This window comes from Carettochelys insculpta, chromosome 1 (assembly GCF_033958435.1).
Source record: "Carettochelys insculpta isolate YL-2023 chromosome 1, ASM3395843v1, whole genome shotgun sequence".
Classification (NCBI taxonomy): Eukaryota; Metazoa; Chordata; order Testudines; family Carettochelyidae; genus Carettochelys; species Carettochelys insculpta.
The window spans coordinates 249,941,402-249,959,251 of NC_134137.1; the positions used below are offsets into that span (position 1 = coordinate 249,941,402).

General features: G+C 41.1%; 1 protein-coding gene across 5 annotated transcripts; it reads right to left on the reverse strand.

Moving 5' to 3' along the window:
* Positions 1-296: 296 nt before the first annotated feature.
* On the reverse strand, positions 297-17,791 carry FGFR1OP2 (FGFR1 oncogene partner 2). Of its 5 annotated transcripts, none has more exons than XM_075004385.1 (6): positions 17,670-17,791; positions 13,144-13,280; positions 12,529-12,646; positions 11,169-11,311; positions 6,491-6,604; positions 297-2,445 (listed from the first exon to the last, which is right to left on the reverse strand). In XM_075004385.1, exons 2-6 carry the CDS (start codon positions 13,276-13,278, stop codon positions 2,308-2,310), a joined length of 648 nt encoding a protein of 215 aa, XP_074860486.1. In that variant the 5' UTR covers positions 13,279-13,280; positions 17,670-17,791; the 3' UTR covers positions 297-2,307. The 5 variants fall into 5 exon arrangements, with proteins under 5 accessions (XP_074860486.1, XP_074860469.1, XP_074860478.1 ...); XM_075004368.1 differs by lacking the exon at positions 17,670-17,791 and adding an exon at positions 17,491-17,661; XM_075004377.1 differs by lacking the exon at positions 17,670-17,791 and adding an exon at positions 17,487-17,661.
* Between the last annotated feature and the right edge of the window lie 59 nt (positions 17,792-17,850).

Genomic DNA, 17,850 nt, shown 5'->3' on the forward strand with positions numbered 1-17,850 from the left:
TGGCCCCTGTTCAAACCATCCCCACCAACCCACCCCAGAGTTGCCCTCCCTCCTCCTCCTCACCACCACCCCAGAACTCACAGATCAAAAAGGAACTCCAGGTGCTTCTGCTGCTTCCCCAGCCACACAACATGCAAAATTCAGGTTAAACAAGTTGAGGTGGCTTTCCCTGGCGGAATGCATGAGGGTACATAGAACCGTAACCCTTGTGTACAATCAAGGGTCTACTGTACTATGCAAGCTAATTCTTGAATGGTACATTTTGCTACTGTTGCTGTACTCATTAGGCATTACATTTTCAGTCATCTTTATTCATAAAATAAGTTTACTGTACAGTACACATTCCTGGCCATAAGTTGGCTTCAAGCTTTACAAAAATAGCAGATATGAGGGGGAAGTAGTCACTCCACACAAGGTAAAATATATTTTAAACCCTAACATTGATATTTCTCCGCATCCATCCCCAGAACAAATACATGGAGGTGAAAACCAAGAACAGATAAATTAAAATCACATTTTGTATTTACAAAGATAAGCACTAATCCAGCATTGTTTCATAATAGAGCAACCTTAAGGAATTGCCAGACTGAAAGCTTCCTGTTATACAAAATAGGAAATTACATCTTTAGAAGTAAGATGTATTCATGCTACAATTTAAGATGTGTTTGGACACCAGTCAGTAATGGCAGTCTGGAAACTGTCATTTTCTTACAGTTTAATAGAAATAAAATTGTTGTAATGCTGACACCACAGAGAGGTGTTCCATGACCTGCAAGTTTTCTTATTTTCCTGAATAAAATGATAGGCTGCTGATTTTGTAATCAGTCAAAACAGAACTAGTTCTCTCTTCAATAATTTTATGACCTTTTGTAAAAGCCAAACTGCATTGCAAAGTATGGAGAGTGTGATAAAGATATTTAAGCTCTCATTACAATGTCTTTTACCACTTTCAAGTGAGCAGGTCAGTCATTCCAGGTATTCACTTGCATATTTACAAATCTTCAACCAAGTTCAGTTAGACTGTCATACTAAAAATCTAAAAGCTTCAAAGGAGGAGGAAAGTTACTGTGAATTTGTAGAATTCCAGTAACAAGTTTAGGTCACTTACTTTATAAACCACGTTTTTCCACAGGCTAATAATCCAGTCAGACACATATACCATGCTAGGGTTTAATCTACAAAGGACTGAAATGATTTTTTTTTTTAAATTGAAAAACTATGAACATTGGTTTACCTTTATAGTAACTAGGCTGAGTTACCAAATAAAGCTTGAGTAGGAGAGTTTAATAGTCAAAGTTCCTGGACTATGTGAAAGTTTGAGCTACCACAATATTCAGATTTGGCTACCGCTTGCGTACAATAGTTTTTTTTGGTGAACACTCACCATATTTTTTTTTTAAAACATGCTGGACAAAAAATATGCAGATGGAGCCATACATACCAACTGAGGGTTTTCCTCTTTTCTTATTCAGAGAAGCAATTAGTCAAATTTAATCAAAAAGGTTAGGATTATTTCCTCAGCATTTCAATTCACAACCCATGCTGTTTTTGATGTTACAGGATCTATTTTTAAGTTTACTGCAGATACTGAATAATTAGTAATTAGAATTGTATATATGAGCAGAACATACTATGGCACCTACAAAAAAGGTACCTTCTAATGTTATTTAGAAGTTGGTTCACTGCTGAGAATGGATAAATATTAACAGCATTAGCAATAACAAGACTTGTCATTTTAAAATTAGCTATTTCCCAATTGTCATACCAAATGACAGATCAATTTGAACAGGGATTCTCCAGGAGGTCGGTTTCTACTGACTAACCAGGATTTGTATTACCAATACTATCAGTATTACCAATCCGGTTGTGAAAAGTAGTTTTGAATGTTTAATTTTTTTTAAAATGAAGAAAAAAAAACAGCCACATAGATAGTACATAGGGTCTATCCATTACTTTAACGCTTCTTAGCCAAGGAGACTGATTTTAAGTGTCATGTTATTTACGCAGGTGTCCTTTTTATGTTCAGGAGTTTATGCAAGTTTCAGCTTGACATTTGTTCTGAATGGATGAATACAAAATTACCAATTTCACAAATGCATTAAGTAGCTTCCAACAAGATTTAGGTCTATGGAAAGCAGCTAATCTGGTGTTAATAACCTTGATACACTGTATAATGCATTAACTGAAGACTGATTTAAAAAATACTGGGCTTCCTGGTGCTCTATTAAGTAATCAATGCTTGACAAGTGAACCCTGATATCCTAAGCTGTTAAATGTGCAAGAAAGCATGCTGATTTCACAGAATCTTCAGCTCTTCCTCAGGCTCAGATCACTGTTTGTTACTAATGCTGACAAAGATGTACTCTCAGATACATCTTCTTTCTTGAGATTCAGGAATGATTCTCTGGTGATCTGAAGAATTTCCCTCAAGCCTTTGTTTTCTTGCTATAAACATGCAAAAAAGAGAAATTAGACAAAATGAAAATAAAATCTGTTTTACGAGGAGATTAGTCATTTGGGATGGGAGAGGATGAAAGTCTTATGAGCTTGTGGTCTGAAAGCAGGGGAATATTTAGGAGTTCTATTTTTGTTGTGCTGAACAGGTATCTCCAGAATTAAGAAGAGTGCTCAAAAAGAAAAAAGGATAGCTTAAGTTTAAACGGTAAATTAAGATTTCCCCCCGCCCCAATCCCAATGGAAAAACACTCATTTAAAACATTCCTCTGTGGCAAAGCATTTTGCTAGCACAGAATTACCACTGCCTACCCAAAACATTGAAAAAGATACCAAGAGAGACATGCATAAGAGTTGGAAATTATTTGCTTTCTGAACCCTCAGGACACAGTGTCATTTTAAAGATTTTATCTACAACCAGGAAGATTTTGATTTTAAATGACAGATTAAACTGTTCAATGATTTCTCTAGGACAGTCGTTCTCAAATTTTTTGGCCCGTGGCCCACCCGGCTCAACACAATCCTTCCCATGGGTCACCAACCAACCAGACACCCATGATGACAAAATGCCTTTATCTTTAAGTATTAAATTATACATATTAGACTACTGGAACTATAACATAAGGGGGAGTATATAACCAGTAAGAGAGGAAATTAATCAAAATCAAAACAGATTTACTAATCTTATTTACAATGAAGTTATTTTATGTCCAAAAAAGGTTTAAATGCTGTCTTAACGGCAGGGATTTTTTTTTTGTGGGGGGGGGGGGGGCACAAGTGAGACAAATCCCCCCCCCCCCCACCAAAAAGTCTCCAACCCTCACTGATGTAACCCCCAACTGATACACTTCACTGCCTTGGTACTCTAGCCCCATGAGGCAATGGGGGGTGGGGGCGGGCAGGAAGAGAGGAGACCAAGCTTCAGGGCTTCCCCCAGGCCACATTAACTCTTGGGGTCAATAGATTTTGAGAGTCCTCTCTTCATGCTCTTGGGTGAGGCCAAAAACTAGGAGTTCAGTGTGCATGAGGGGGCTGACAGGGAAGTGGGATAAGGATGGGAACAAAGCAAGGTGCTGGAGTGGAGATCTCGTCAGGCAGGAGGGTGCAAGGAGCTGGCTAAGTGTGGCACATCTGATGGCTGAAAGACACAGGAGTGAACTGGATGTGGGGGGGTATATGGGCAGGAGGGAAGGTGCAGGCGAGGACTGAAGGTGGAAGGCAGGGAAGGTGCAACAGTTGGCCAAGAACAGGAAGAAGGGTGGAGGAACAGGTTAAATGTAAGGTATGTGGTCAGGAGAGAGGGTACAGGAGCAGGTGGACCTGGGGAATAGGCTAAGGGTGGGTGCTTTGCTGAATCTGTTCCTGGGTGCCTTCCTGACTCTGTTCCTTGCTGCTCTCATGTACTACCATCCACTGTTCCCACTGGCCAAAATCTGGCCAATGGGAGAGCTGTAGGGAAACCCATGAGTGGTTTCCAGTGCTGTATTCCCCCAGCCAGGGAGAAGGGGAATGGCAGTGCATGGAGCTGTGCTTCTTACTCCATAAGCCAGATGCAGAGCACGGGGCTGCCCCGCCTCCCTACATCCTTCAGCAGGAAGCTGGAGCTTCTGCAACCACCACACTACGGAAGGGGGTGCAGCAGGGCTGGAGCATCAGCATAGTCTCCCCACTGGGTTGGGGAAGAACCTCAAGGGCCATCTGTAAAACAGTCCATGGACAGCCGTTTGAGAACCAGTGCTTCAGGAGGTGAACTTTAGGACATCAGACTGCAGGACTCAAAGTTAGGAGAGAGAGTAAAACTGACGTGTCCTATTGTCCAAAAAGAGTATAATGCAAACAGCAGCATAAGAAAAACAAGATCAAGCTAATCCAACAGCTTATTAAATTTTGATAATTTTGTCATGAGATAGTTGTTTTGGGTGGTACTAATGTAATTGGAAGACTGGAAAATTTACATAGAACAGAAGATTAGACTGAAAACCAAAAATGCAAAGCATCCTCTCCTATCCATGACTAAAATGGCATTAAGTCAGGAAGATTAAGCTTTCATCAAAGCTACTGGCTTTGCAGACCTCATGGTTAGAGGTGATGAATTTTGAAAATAGTGGTTGGAATGGTTCCTACAATCCTTACTTAAGTTTAATAGCTTCTCATTCTGTAAAAGGCACAAAGAAGCATCATTGATAAGACTTTCTGTAGTCTGGGCAGTGTTGCAGAGTACGTGGCATCTAAAGAGACAACATAATGGAGCCAGGGAAAGTATTTGGACAAGTGTCACACAGAATCTACTGAATGCCGAAGACTGATGTGAGAGGGATCCCCACATGTGTATGCTCTGGATCCCTTTAGTGCACTATGCTGCTGGAGCCGGAGTGGAACTTAGCTACTGCCCTAACCTTGGGCATTCATCTTCTAACTTGTACTCTTCCTCAGTGCGAGTCCAGTATGCATCACGCTAGCCCTTCTTAGCTCAGCAGTGACCCAACCCTTTCCCAGAAGGCCACCCAAAAAGTGTGAAGCTTCCAGTTTACAGTGCAGCAGTTGTGATGCATATACACCTAGTTTACACTTTGCACAGTCTAAACACCTTTATGATCTTTCATACTTAATCCTGTAAAGCACAGGAGAAAACTGACCATAGAAAAACAACAAAACATGCTAACCACCATCTCTGTCACTAGTTTACCCTTCAGATGAAGGATAATCCATCCCCTGCCTTATGAGTGCTGTCACAAGGGAAACAATCTTGCCTTCAAACTGCAGAAACTAAACCTCTGTTCTTTTAAAACCTTTAGCCCTATCAGGTAACACTCAGGCCAACTTCCCTCCATGAGCACAAACCCCTGACAGGCAACTGTTGCCAACATTACTTCCCAGGTGCTAACTCAGTTCTTCGGGGCTTGGGTGGACCTGTTATCTACAAACAATTAGATACTAGTACTGGTACTTGAGACAGCTACCCTACTGTCATTTTAGCAGAAACCTTTGGAATTCATAAATCTACATGGAAGCAGACAGACCACAGAGAAAGCAAAAGGCTGCATGTTAAAAATAGAGTTTGCAGCCTAAACACAAGTATAGCCTTCATAACCTCACAGTTCATAAACGGAACAGGCATATTTACAATTCATCACACCAAGATAGCAACATGGAATTTTCAGAGTGGTTGAGTAGTGCAATTAAGGCTATGTCTACACTAGCCCAAAACTTCAAAATGGCCATGCAAATGGACATTTTGAAGTTTACTAATGAAGTGCTGAAACACATATTCAGCGCCTCATTAGTATGCGGGGGGCCATGGCACTTGAAAATTGACGTGGCTCGCCGTCGCGCGGCTCATCCAGACGGGGCTCCTTTTCGAAAGGACCCCACCTACTTTGAAGTCCCCTTATTCCTATGAGCAGATGGGAATAAAGGGGACTTCAAAGTAGGCGGGGTCCCTTTCGAAAAGGAGCCCTGTCTGGACAAGCTGTGCAGCAAGCCACATCAATTTCGAAGTGCCACGGCTGCCCGCATGCTAATGAGGCACTGAACTTCAGTGCTTCATTAGTAAACTTTGAAACGGCCATTTGCATGGCCATTTCGAAGTTCTGGGCTAGTGTAGACATAGCATAAGAGGCAAGGAAAGAAAAAAAAAAAAAGAGACTGTTGTATTTGAAGCTAAATCCACTGACAAAGCAGAGCATGAACTCCATGCCCTCAATTAAGCCAGGCATCCTATGTAGACAGCACAACGTCCAATTCTCAGATAACACTTATTTCAGCAACTCTGTCCTTTGCGTATGTTTGTTGTTGTGATTAAAGGGCAACAGAGACAAGAGAGGTAGATTAAAATATACACATACTTAGCTTTATGTTTGAGCAAACTCTTGTAACATAAGCAAGAGAGCTCATTTCAAACCTGGAAAGTTCCTCTGCTTTAAAAATACATGCCATAGTTTATTTCAAAATGGGAGGGCACTAGCCTTAGTATAGCTTGCCACTGGGAGGGGAAGGAAAACCTAATTGGTGCCACAGTTTTTCATTTAATACTTACTTCAAGCTGAAAAATACGCTCTTGTTCTTTGCAACCCTGCTGCTCATCAATTTCAACAGCTCTTCGCATTACTGCTGCCATTTCTGTAATTTGGTCCACATGTACTTGTAGCTCCTAAACCATAAGTGAAGTTAAAAGCTTTAGTGATGCATTCTTGCATTAACTCAAGTGAGTGTGAACTGGCACTGACCTTAAAATGCAGTTATGAGAATTGTGATTTCTACAGTAATTTAGATCTAGCAGTAAAATAAGCCATACAATTTGCTAACATTATCTGATACTATTACGACAAGTCATCCAGTAACCTAGTTATTTCCAGAGTTAACTTTTTAATGTTTGTTACCTTGCCTTTTCCCCCATTATTTTTATTTTTTATATATATATATATATATATAAAAATAATCGCTACTTTCTTCCTTAGTTACTTACCCATGATCTTCAGATAAAAATGAAAGTCTTAGTAAAGCGCACGTGTGCGCGCGCGCGCACACACACACACTGCACTTCACTCTCTATGCAATATAAGAAGCCATTAAGAGTATCTAAACTTTGTCCAACTCAATAGTTAATTGCTTGTGCTGTCTGACAGATCAAATATGTGGTAATCACAGCACAGCACAATACTGAACACATAGCTAGACAGACTGAAATGCAAGCATTTCCAGAATTTACACTACATAGCCCCCCCCCCCTGCAGTAACAGATGCTAATCAGGTAATTTTCAGATAAGACAGAACTAAAAAATTAGAATTATGCACTCTCCCCTCCTCAACAAGTATACTTTGCTGGTTCTTCTACCTTGCTGACCACTCTTCTATAATTTCCTTCATGCTCCCCATACCATTTCAAGGTTCTAACACCTCTTTTGGTGTCCTCAGTTACTTCCATGGTTCAGTGGTTACATCTATGGATCTGCAAACCTCAAACAGTACACCTAGCCATTCTCTGCCTGAAACCAGTAATGAATATCCAGGGTATCCCTACACGTTTTATCTGCCCCTGAATGCAGCATTCTACACCATTAACCAAACATATTTTAGGAGCTATTTTACAAAATATAAAGGAGGAAGAATGCAATTACTAAAGTTGTAATTCGCCTGACCTCAAAGATTAACACTGCATGCTTTGTGATGAGAATCAAGCTTTAACAATCACACGTGACCGGGACTGCTATTTTACACCTCACCTGGAAAGTTAGTCTCCCATTGTCATCTCCCCAACAACATGTTAGGGAACTGACTCTACACTGAGCGAGAGGAAAGCATGTCACCCATATCCACCATATCCTGCACCTGCTAATTTAGATTTATTCCAAGTGTATCTGATGACAGTAAAACAGCATAGCTCCTGTAAAATCATTCAAGAGTATTTGAAAGCCAAATAACAAAGGTTAAACAATACCCAGAAACAAAAGGGACTCCTTTGATATCATAGGAGGGTTTATATTAAAATCAAGTTGAAATCAAAAGTTTTGTATCATCTTTAACAACATTACAAAACTAATTCCATCTTCCACTTGCCCCATTGTGGCTACATATTGGAGAGCCTTGAAAAAGACCACAATCATGCTAAAGGTGCCTGATCTTTAGGACATATGCTGTAAATCATTAGGAATTTTCCTTCTTTTTTGGTCATAACCACACTATTCTTCCATTGCTTACTATTTTCAAAAAGGTAAAGTAAAACTAAATAAGACTTGAAAAGACAACTTTAAAATGTACATTCTGATTAGCTACCAACTGCCTCCTCCTCAGCCCATACTTAGGTGTTTCATGGACACACTGAGGATAAGTCCTCTTTCAGGACTGTTACAAGGACTCATTTTAATCTCTAGTTTAGCGTAAGGAGAATTAAAGTTTACATCCATATGAACACTATTACAAAAAAATGTTTAAATTGTGGGCAGTAAATAGTGTTTGAGTAGCACTCTCTCCATTGTTTTCAGTTACCAAGCGGCACTAGTCCATAGCAAGGGATCAAGTGCCTGCAAAAAATAAATAAGTTTAATCTTAAACTGTTCGTAGTGGGAAACCGCAAGATAAGTTTAAATTCAGAGACTATATCTACACTATAGACCATTTTTCACGACTTAATACCACTCAAACATTGCTCTGGTATGTATGGTACCTAGTATTTTCAAATTTACATCTGAAAAAAATTGCACAAAACAGTAGAAAATTTCAGTAGACAAAATGACAACCATTGCCACTTGCTAGAATAAGCTTTCAATGGTGAAGCAAGATTAATTCCTTTGACACCCAATTTGGAATATAATCTGGATACCCGTTTAAAGAAAAAAAGCTTTTAGCCTGCACTTCAAGACTATTCACCATCTGGCTGCATAGACTAGCGCAAAATGCAAATGGTGAAATGCTGCACATCCTGACACATTAAAATGTCTCTCCAACAGCCATGGTAAATGCGATTGAATTGGGCAAAAAACTTCAAAAGGGCTCAGAAAATGCTCTGTGAAGAGAATATTTTCCCCAAAACACACTTTTGGGATAAAAATCAGATGGAGATACAGTAAAAGTTGTTTTTTTCAAAATCTAGTCCCTTTTCAACAGGAAAGCTGTATCCACTGGGGACATGTTCACATTGGCCCCTCCCTTTTGAAAGGAGCATGTTGATGAGGGAGTTCAGAAGATGCTAATGAGGTGCTGACATGAATATGCAGAACCTCATTAGCATAATGGCAGCCATGAGCAATTGGAAAGTGCCATTTTTCGAACACATGCCACCTGTGTAGATGGGGCCTTTCCAAAGGACCCCCTGACTTTCAAAGCCTCTGCTTCCTAAAACCAAACAGGAAGAAGGGGCTTTTGATGTCAGGAGGGTCCTTTCAAAAAGCCTGCCTTACATGGGCGGTGTGTTCCAAAAGCAGCACTTTCCAATTGCACAGGGCTGCCACTGTACTAGTGAGGTGCTGCATATTCATGCCAATGCCTCATTAGCATTTTCCAAACTCCTTCATTAACATGTCCCTTTTGAAAGGGAGCGGCCAGTATAGACGTGGCCTGGCAGTTTAAACGCTTCAAAGTCCAGTTGTTGCAGAGCTGGCAGGATTGTTCAAATTGGACTACTCTTCCATTGCTTACAATTTTCAAAAACGTAAAGTAAAACTAAGTAAGATTTGAAATCTAGCACAGCTGCTTCCCCCCAACCCCAAAAAGGTCTACAAGAGAACTATAGAAATGTAGTTATGAAATGGCCTTTGAATGCCTGAACACACATCAGAAATATCTAGTAAAGTTGATTGGTTAGCATGAACAAGCTTCCTGTGCATGTTTAAGTAGCCTATACTATAAAACTAGCAAATCCCTAGTGCATGAATATCAAATTACATTTGCTCAACCTGGCTATGTGGGTCCCTGGAAGACATGAAATGCCCTTGCTCCTCCTAGGCAGAGGAATGGCCACAAAGGGTATGGAATGCAGGAGGCATGGGTTCTGGGAAAGAGTCTGTGTGCTTAGTGCAGGAGAGGTTTCAGGGTTCCAGACCAGAGGAGTGATTGACTTGGGCAGCTCCCTGCAAGTGGTTACAGTGATGGCTAAGCCTTACGTAGGTTGCTCCATATGTTGCCTCCCCTGGATATGGAACCCCAAAACCCTGCCTGCACCTAAAACTTGTCCCTGAGGCTGCATCCCACACTCCCTCCCCTCTGGATGGAAGGGATGTTCCAAGTAGAGATTAATCTCTTTTTTTGGTCAGTTTATGTGATGTTACTTCTGGTAACAAACAATGCTTGTTATTCTATTACATGTATATAAAATCTATTTCAATAGTTCTTCCAATGCAACAGTTTGCACTGTAAGATGCAGTACTTCCCATTAAGAATTTACTGCACCCTGTTACAAAAGGTAAGTTTAAACATATATTAATTACTTTAAAAAGAAATGAACATGATCACCTTCTGACAGAACCTATTAAAAAGGTGAAGAACCAAAATAATATAGGTCAGCCTCACTAGGAGCTCAATACCCTCACACATATACATATAACCCACTGACAGCAGGTTAGAAAGACATTGGCTTTTAGCAACCCTTTACTCTGCTAGTTTTCTAAGATCATCATCAAGCAGCTCACCCAGTATGGACAACTTCCAGTTCCACTCAGACATCCTACAATGCACTGGTTACTCCATAGCATCTCTGATTAGTGCTGAAACAGGAAGCCTGCCTGAAGGGGTGGGAGAAGAGAAGAGACACAAGCCTGGTTATTCAATATTCAGAAGGTTTTCCCAGGAATTTTTGCAGAACTAGTTTAAACACCTTCAGAAAAGTAGTTGAATATTGAATAAGACAAGGCTTACCTTATTGACCCAGCACTAGTCACAGAAGCCATTTAACTCACCAGTGCATGCTGGAACACTGAGCTAATTTAAAAGATTAGAGGAGACTGCAACAGCTGAAAGTCCAGTCTAGCACAGCTGCCGCCCCCACCCCCAAAAGGTCTAAAAGAGAACTATAGAAATGTAATTAGGACATGGCCTTTGATGAATGCCTACACATCAGAAATCTCGTAAAGGTTGATTGGTTAGCATGAACAAGCTTCCTGTGCATGTTTAAGTAGCCTATACTATAAACTAGCAAATTCCTAATGCACTAACAAAATTACATTTGCTCAATTTTCTTATGTTAAACACATGACTAAGTTAGGGTTTTTAAGACTTGTTACCTTGGAATGTTGCTCTTTTAACTTCATTATTATGCCTGGATCATCCTTTTTGCTGGCCATGAGCAGCCTAAACATCTGTTCTCTGTATTTGCTCATTATTAGTTCCAAAGCAGACTGATGTTCTTCAAGAGATGTACGTAGTTCTACCAAAACAGTTTAAAAATTGCTTCAAAATATGCTTGCAAAACAAACACAAGCTCAGACACCACCACATGAAGTCTGCATAGTCTTTGAGCTGAGCAGTTTTCCCATAGCCAGAATCAGGCCTTGAAGAATAGCCATCCTCCCTGGCTTTATTCCTGCTCCAGCCTTCTTATCAAGAGTAAAGTGGCCAGAGAAGAGGGTGAGGCTCTTGCTCCTAGAGCTCATCTTAACACCTAGGCTGTGTCTACACTAGCACTCCCCTTTTCAAAGGGGGATGCTAATGAGACACTTCAGGATATGCTAATGAGGCACTGCAATGCAAATAGGGATAAGGAGATTTCAAAGAGGACCCCATGTAGATGAGCTGCCCGCAATCAAAAGAAGCACTTTTGAAGTGCTGTGGCCGTCGTTATGCTAATGAGGCACTGCATATTCATTGCAGCACCTCATTAGTATCCCCCGTTTGAAGGGGGGTGCTAGTGTAGACATAGCTTAACTTCCAGATGAACTGTGCATCAGGGCTATTGTTCTGATGTAACTCTGCAGAATTTGTCTGAATTTAGATATGAATAAAATTTTGTTTTGCTGAGATTCAGTATTTTCTTCAGTACCTAGCACCAATAGTTCACTTCCAAAAAGCTAAGCTTTTCTGCACCGAAGCCTCAAAGGGAATAGAATTGTACTCATTAAGCAGTGCTGATCTTTGAATTTCTTGGCACCCTACACCAAGGTATATAAAACTCTCTCTGTTGTGAGGTAAAATAATGAATACGAATCTAAAGTGCCCCATTGTTTAGGAGTACCCCAAAACCATTAAGATTTTCATTAGATCAATTAAAGTAGAAGCATCCCCTCTACATTATAAGTTACTTTCTTGTCAACAGTAACATATATACAAAGAGATATACTCTTTATAGTAGCAGTGAATGATATACATTTTAGTCAAGTCACAGGATAAATAAGACCCATACAAATGTGCTAGCAAAACAATTTAAAAATCTCGAAAAAAAGTAAATTTTTGCATGCCATTGTAATAGAGATGTAACAAAATCTCCACATGCACTGGTTGTGTAGATATTTGATTCAACTAGAAGAATTTAAAGATCAGAAGTAAAAATTCTAAGGAGTTAATCCTGTCCATTGAAGTAATGGCAGAACTCCCACTGATTTTAGTGGGGATGGATCCGATCTTTAAGAACAAAATATTAAGCCTCACCTTTATTTTCCTGTTGCAGTTCTCTGATCTGCCTGTTTTCCTGCTGGATACCCATTACTAAAGTAGATCGAGGACGATGTCTTGCTACCTCATTGAGCTCCTGAATTTCTTCCTGATACTAGTTGTAGAATTCAATAGATTTAAAAGAAATACTTGTCTAAATGAAGCAGGTTTATTACTCCCAAAGTTGGACTCTAACCAATATTCAATAGTCCTTTTGATACAGTGCATATTATGCATCAGCAATTATTTTAAGACCATTAACAAGAGCTAATTTGTAACAATATTCTTATGTCTGAAGGTTTTGCTGACCATTATAATCCTCAAGATGCAAGACTCACTTTACAACCTTAACTAAAGCTAAGACATTTATTAATTTGTTTACCTTTACTATCTCAGTAAGCATTACACGATGCGTCTCCCCAGGGTGGATACTACAGGAGCTTTATTGCCATAGGCCCATCCACACTTAGCCAAACAGAATATAATAATACCTATTAGTTGGACTGACAGCAGAAAGGAAACATACACTGCACTATATTGTATGAGCTGAAACAGTGACATTTCAGATGTTTTCAAAGGAGTCTTCTGAAGTAAGAAAATAGGAAAACAAACCTGCTTCATCGCTTCCACCCGCTTATTGAGAGCTGTAGTTTGTTCAATAAGAGCTTCTGCTGCATTGTCATGTTCTCTTAGTCGCTCGACTAGTGCTTTAGCATCAGCTAGGGCTTTCTCAATTGTACAACTCATTTCTTTAATGAAAGAAAATTAATTATTGTCAAGACAAGGTCTGTTTATCATTCCGCTACATCACTATCCTCAACCACATCAAATGTATTTTCATTAACTCATAAGCAGTCAGACACATTTTCTCTCATCTCCAAACAAACAACCTCATATTGCAGGAACTATTTTTCTCGAGGAACAGAGACACTATGCCTCTCTTCAAGAATCCGAAGCCCTCCTATTTTGTTCACCCATCTCTAAGCCACAAATTCAAGACCCTGCACCACACCCGAGAGCTAAATGAAAATTTTTGCTATTACAAGAACAGTCACATTAACTGAAGTTCAAGACACCTACTAACAACCATACAAAAATAAGAAAAAGTTGAAGGATTATCACTTTCCCCCTTAGCTTCAGTAATCTAATTTAAGAGTAAATCTCCTAGCATTCTATTATTAAGATTGCTATGTTCAAAGTAGGGATGTAAAATCCAGTTTAACTGGTTAACGAGCAGGTTTAACCAACTAACCAATGCGGGGGGGGGGAAGGGGGTACACAGAGCTGGGGAGGCTGCTCCAGCTGCCCCTGGCAGTCTGGGAACCAAGGGCTGGAGCTTCCCTGCTTCCAGTTTTCCTGCCGGTGTGGGAAAGTCCAGCCCAGTCAGAGCAGTCCCAGTCCACAGGCAGGGGGGCTGCTCCACCCAGATGCTGAAGATGGGGACTGTTCTGGCTGGGCTGGAACATCCCTGCCCATGACAGCCCCACAGGGCTGGAGCAACCCCCTGCCCGCAGCAAGTAGGGGGGCAACTCTAGCCCAGATGGGTTAGCCATAACTGGTAAGCCTCATCAGTGTAGGATGAGATTTACTAGTCAACCATTAACAACCCTAGTTCAGAGGGCATCCTCAGTATGTTTTGTTTCTTATTTAGAAATTTTGATACAGTCTGTTAAGTCATTTTTGAGTTTAGACCATGAGGGAAAACCCCACACATAAAACAAAAAACACTCAAGCTTTTGAGCAGAGCTTCTGTATAAAGGAAGCAAGAATTTGAAGTTTAGTTTGGTAATAATCCTTAATGAAGAAATGGCTTTTTATTTGCCTCAGGGAAAATTATAAGCCATTAAAAATAAGCTTCCAAGCATGTTTATGGAGAGATTTTCAAACACACATAAGGTCACTGAGGTGGCAAACTTCTCTGAAAAACTCAGTAAAAGTTGAGTGCTTAACTCTTTTGAAACCCTCTAGGGGGGAAAAAAAAAACACTAAGATTTTAAGCAGATCCTAACGAAGCTCCTATCTCTCTACTGATTTTTCTGACAGACTAGTTCAGGGTGTGCTGGTGAAATGGGAGGATGAGTCAAGGAATCAAAAATTTACATGTGTACCCAAATCATCCCTACTCCTCCCTTAATACAATTGGGAAGAAAATACAAGGAGGGGAAAAAAAAAAAAAAAGAGTAGGCATCATCTCCTAAAATTTTAGGATTCCTCAACAATGTTCCTGCATTTTAAAAATATTCTGCAAAGACTCTGATATCTATTTAAAATCACACAAAAGTTGTAATTTTGATTACTTTTACCAGAGATGCCTCTCTGCCCTGAGTACACGTAATACACAAGTTTGTTTATTTTTGTATGTATGTAAAAGGAGCCAGTTGCCTACTCAGGGATTCCATTGGTAGCAAATAGAAATAAAATCTAGTTTAGTGGTGGTGGGGGGGCTTTACTTAATAAACAGATAAATACAGGCTGTCTGTATATGTGAAAATGGCTTTTTTCCTTTGTAGAATTAAGCCTTTCCTGTTTATCAAATATCACAGGGGTAGCTGAGTTAGTCTGCCTCTTCAAAAACAAGAAGTCGTGTGGCACCTTATAGACTAACAGATATTTTAGAGTGTAAGCTTTTGAAGGCAAAGACTCGCTTCATCAGATGCATGAGTGGGGAGCTCCAGAGGAGGGTTTAAATATATGGTCTTATGAAATACATGGGCTTTTCGTATTAAACCCTCCCCTGGAGCCCCCCCTCATGTATCTGACAAAGCCGATCTTTGCCCATGAAAGCTTACCCTCCAAAATATCTGTTAGTCTGTAAGGTGCCACAGGACTTCTTGTTGTTCCTGTTTATCAAGTGCATCTGTAACAGCTAATCTTATGGGTTGCTTATTTTTTTCAGGTACCTAGCCAAATTCTTTAGAACGTTGTGTGTTGTCCTATACAATCAGATTTGTTTAGTCTTATCTGAAAGAGTTTAGGGTTTGTTTTTTTTTTTAAATGAACATTATGGGAGAGTTGGCTCATATGGCTTTCTCCGAACCTTCCAATCTATGTTCTTGTTCTTTCTAGGCTAGAACACATGCCAACAACGTACAGAAGCGTAGTCCCTTCTGCATAAACTAGCAAAACCATGAGAGAAGCCAGGTTAGCTTGAAGCATATTTAGAAGGTTTAAAAATGGTTCTTTATTTTTCAGCCCACTATGAATGGAGCCTCAGACTTTACAGTAGATTTTCTTCCCTAATTCTACAGTAAACTCTTTCATATCTGGCACTCTATCATCCGGGACTCTCAAATAACTGGCATTTAGCTATACTACTATTGTTGGTAAATACAGTATTCTGCATACATTTTGTTTCTTAATATCTAATCTTGTTTTTCTTTACTGTTATGCGTTGCTAGGTATACCTCTCTACTATCCACAATATCTGAATATCCAGCAACCTCCAGTCCTTGGGCTGCTGGATATGAAAGTTTACTGTGTATTAGAGAATACTTAATTTTTAGTATTGGTGCTTCAGATTATTTTCCTATAAAATTCTGCCCATCCTATGCTGTCGTGGGGGGGAGAGAAACACTAAGTAGCAGAACCAGCAAGGTTCTGACTAAACTCAAGATAGCCTGTGAAATGAAGCCACATTTCTTCATAAACATAATTCTGGAGGGTCTCTTATGCACAACTAATATTTAGGGGCAAATTAGGGAGAAATACAGCAAGATATGTCCAACGAAAAAACAGTAGAAGCCCAAGTAGTGGAGAAGATACATCCAGTTCCTATGTTAGAGCAGCATCTTTCCTTGAGAGATTACTTACCTGTATCTGAAAGCCTATGCACACAAGAGACCAGATTTCATCAGCCATGGCATGTTTTTCCCTGGGTGTTAGGGGACTGACTAATCATAAGCCAGGAACCCACTAGGCAGGACGCACTACAATCATGAGGAAAAAAATATCCCTACATCACAGAACTCATGAGCCTTTATACTCGGCGGTCTGTGTTGTGTTTTAGAAACACAATTTTAACTTGAACAGAGATGTGAATAGTCTTACAGACTTGGGAACACATCTCACAATTAATCTATACAACTGGAAACTTTTCTTTGCAACCACTAGGACTATAAACTTAACGTTTACAAGCTCAGATTCTATAACTGCGAGTCACCCCCGTCATCCAGGGTTACATCTAAATGGCAAATGGATATTTGAAACCAGGCTCTTTCATTGACTTCAGAAACTATGTCAGGTTTAGCAGGGACCAAGATCAGAAGCTCTGACAGCTGCTCTAACAGCAGAGCAACACATGCTCACTTCCTACCACATCCTGTGTTAACAAATTAATTTGAATGTCGTTAAACTCCGCTGCCTGAAATTCACATTAACCTATCTCCCAACATACAACCCTCCCGCATCTTTCTGCCTTTCTCCATCTCCGCTACAAACCTTTCTGCCCCCCTATAGGCCTCATAATTACTCTCCCTTTTGATGACTACTTTTCTAGCACTCAACACATTTAAGAGAAGAGGGGAGAAAACTGCCTGCAGCCTCTCATGGAAAACAGAGCCACCAACATTCACCCCTCCATAAGTTTGTCTAACAAATCACCCCCGCATCTGGCAGCGAAGTGTTTCAGCGATGCCGCTGGGGGAAGACCCGTGGTTGGGACCCGTGCGGGTAGGAAAGCCTGGGTCTCGGGCTGCTTAGCTAGGTGAAGAACGGAAGAAAAGGGTGCTCGGCGACAGCGAGATGGTTGGCTCCCGCTGCCACGGGCGCGTCCACCGATAACGCTGCGCCGGTGCCGTAGCAGGGTGGCGGGCTGCGAGGCGCAGACAGCACGGAGAGCGGCACGTATGCGTTCTCGGGGACCGCTCGTGGAGGGCCTGACCGGCTAGCGTTCAGCGGGCGCGTCGCGCACGCACGTCCCAGGCTTCCGTCCACTTCCACGGAGCCCCCCGACTCACTCACATCCGGTGGCTCCAGCTGCGCCCAGGAGTCGGGAGCGGGCGAAGGAAGCGGCCGCCGCCGCTTCAAATAACGGCAAGCGCGGTGGGGGGAGGCCCCAGGCCGAGGAGAAACCCCGCGAAGGGGAACGAGACCCTTCCCCTTTACCCGCCGAGAAGCCAGGGACAAAACAGGCTAAAGACCTCGTATCGCGAGACTTCCCGGTGCGCCAGCCTTTTCTCCCTCCCGTGACTCTTTCAAACATCGCGCGACTTGCAACTCCTTCCCCCTGCTCGTCTCCGAGGTTTGTGATAACGTTTCTCTTTAGCCAAATATCACGAGAGTGTCAGTTTCTCTCCCTTGTTGGGAAGTCTCGCGAGACGT

What these genes read in the sequence shown, in the direction of transcription:
- FGFR1OP2 (XM_075004385.1), bottom strand. Translation starts at nt 13,278, where the DNA reads ATGAGTTGTACAATTGAGAAAGCCCTAGCTGATGCTAAAGCACTAGTC. An exon ending in ACTGCAACAGGAAAATAAAG is followed by an intron (nt 11,312 to 12,528) that starts GTGAGGCTTAAT and finishes CTGTTTTGGTAG; the next exon opens with AACTACGTACATCTCTTGAA. An exon ending in AGCGTATTTTTCAGCTTGAA is followed by an intron (nt 2,446 to 6,490) that starts GTAAGTATTAAA and finishes GCATGTTTATAG; the next exon opens with CAAGAAAACAAAGGCTTGAG.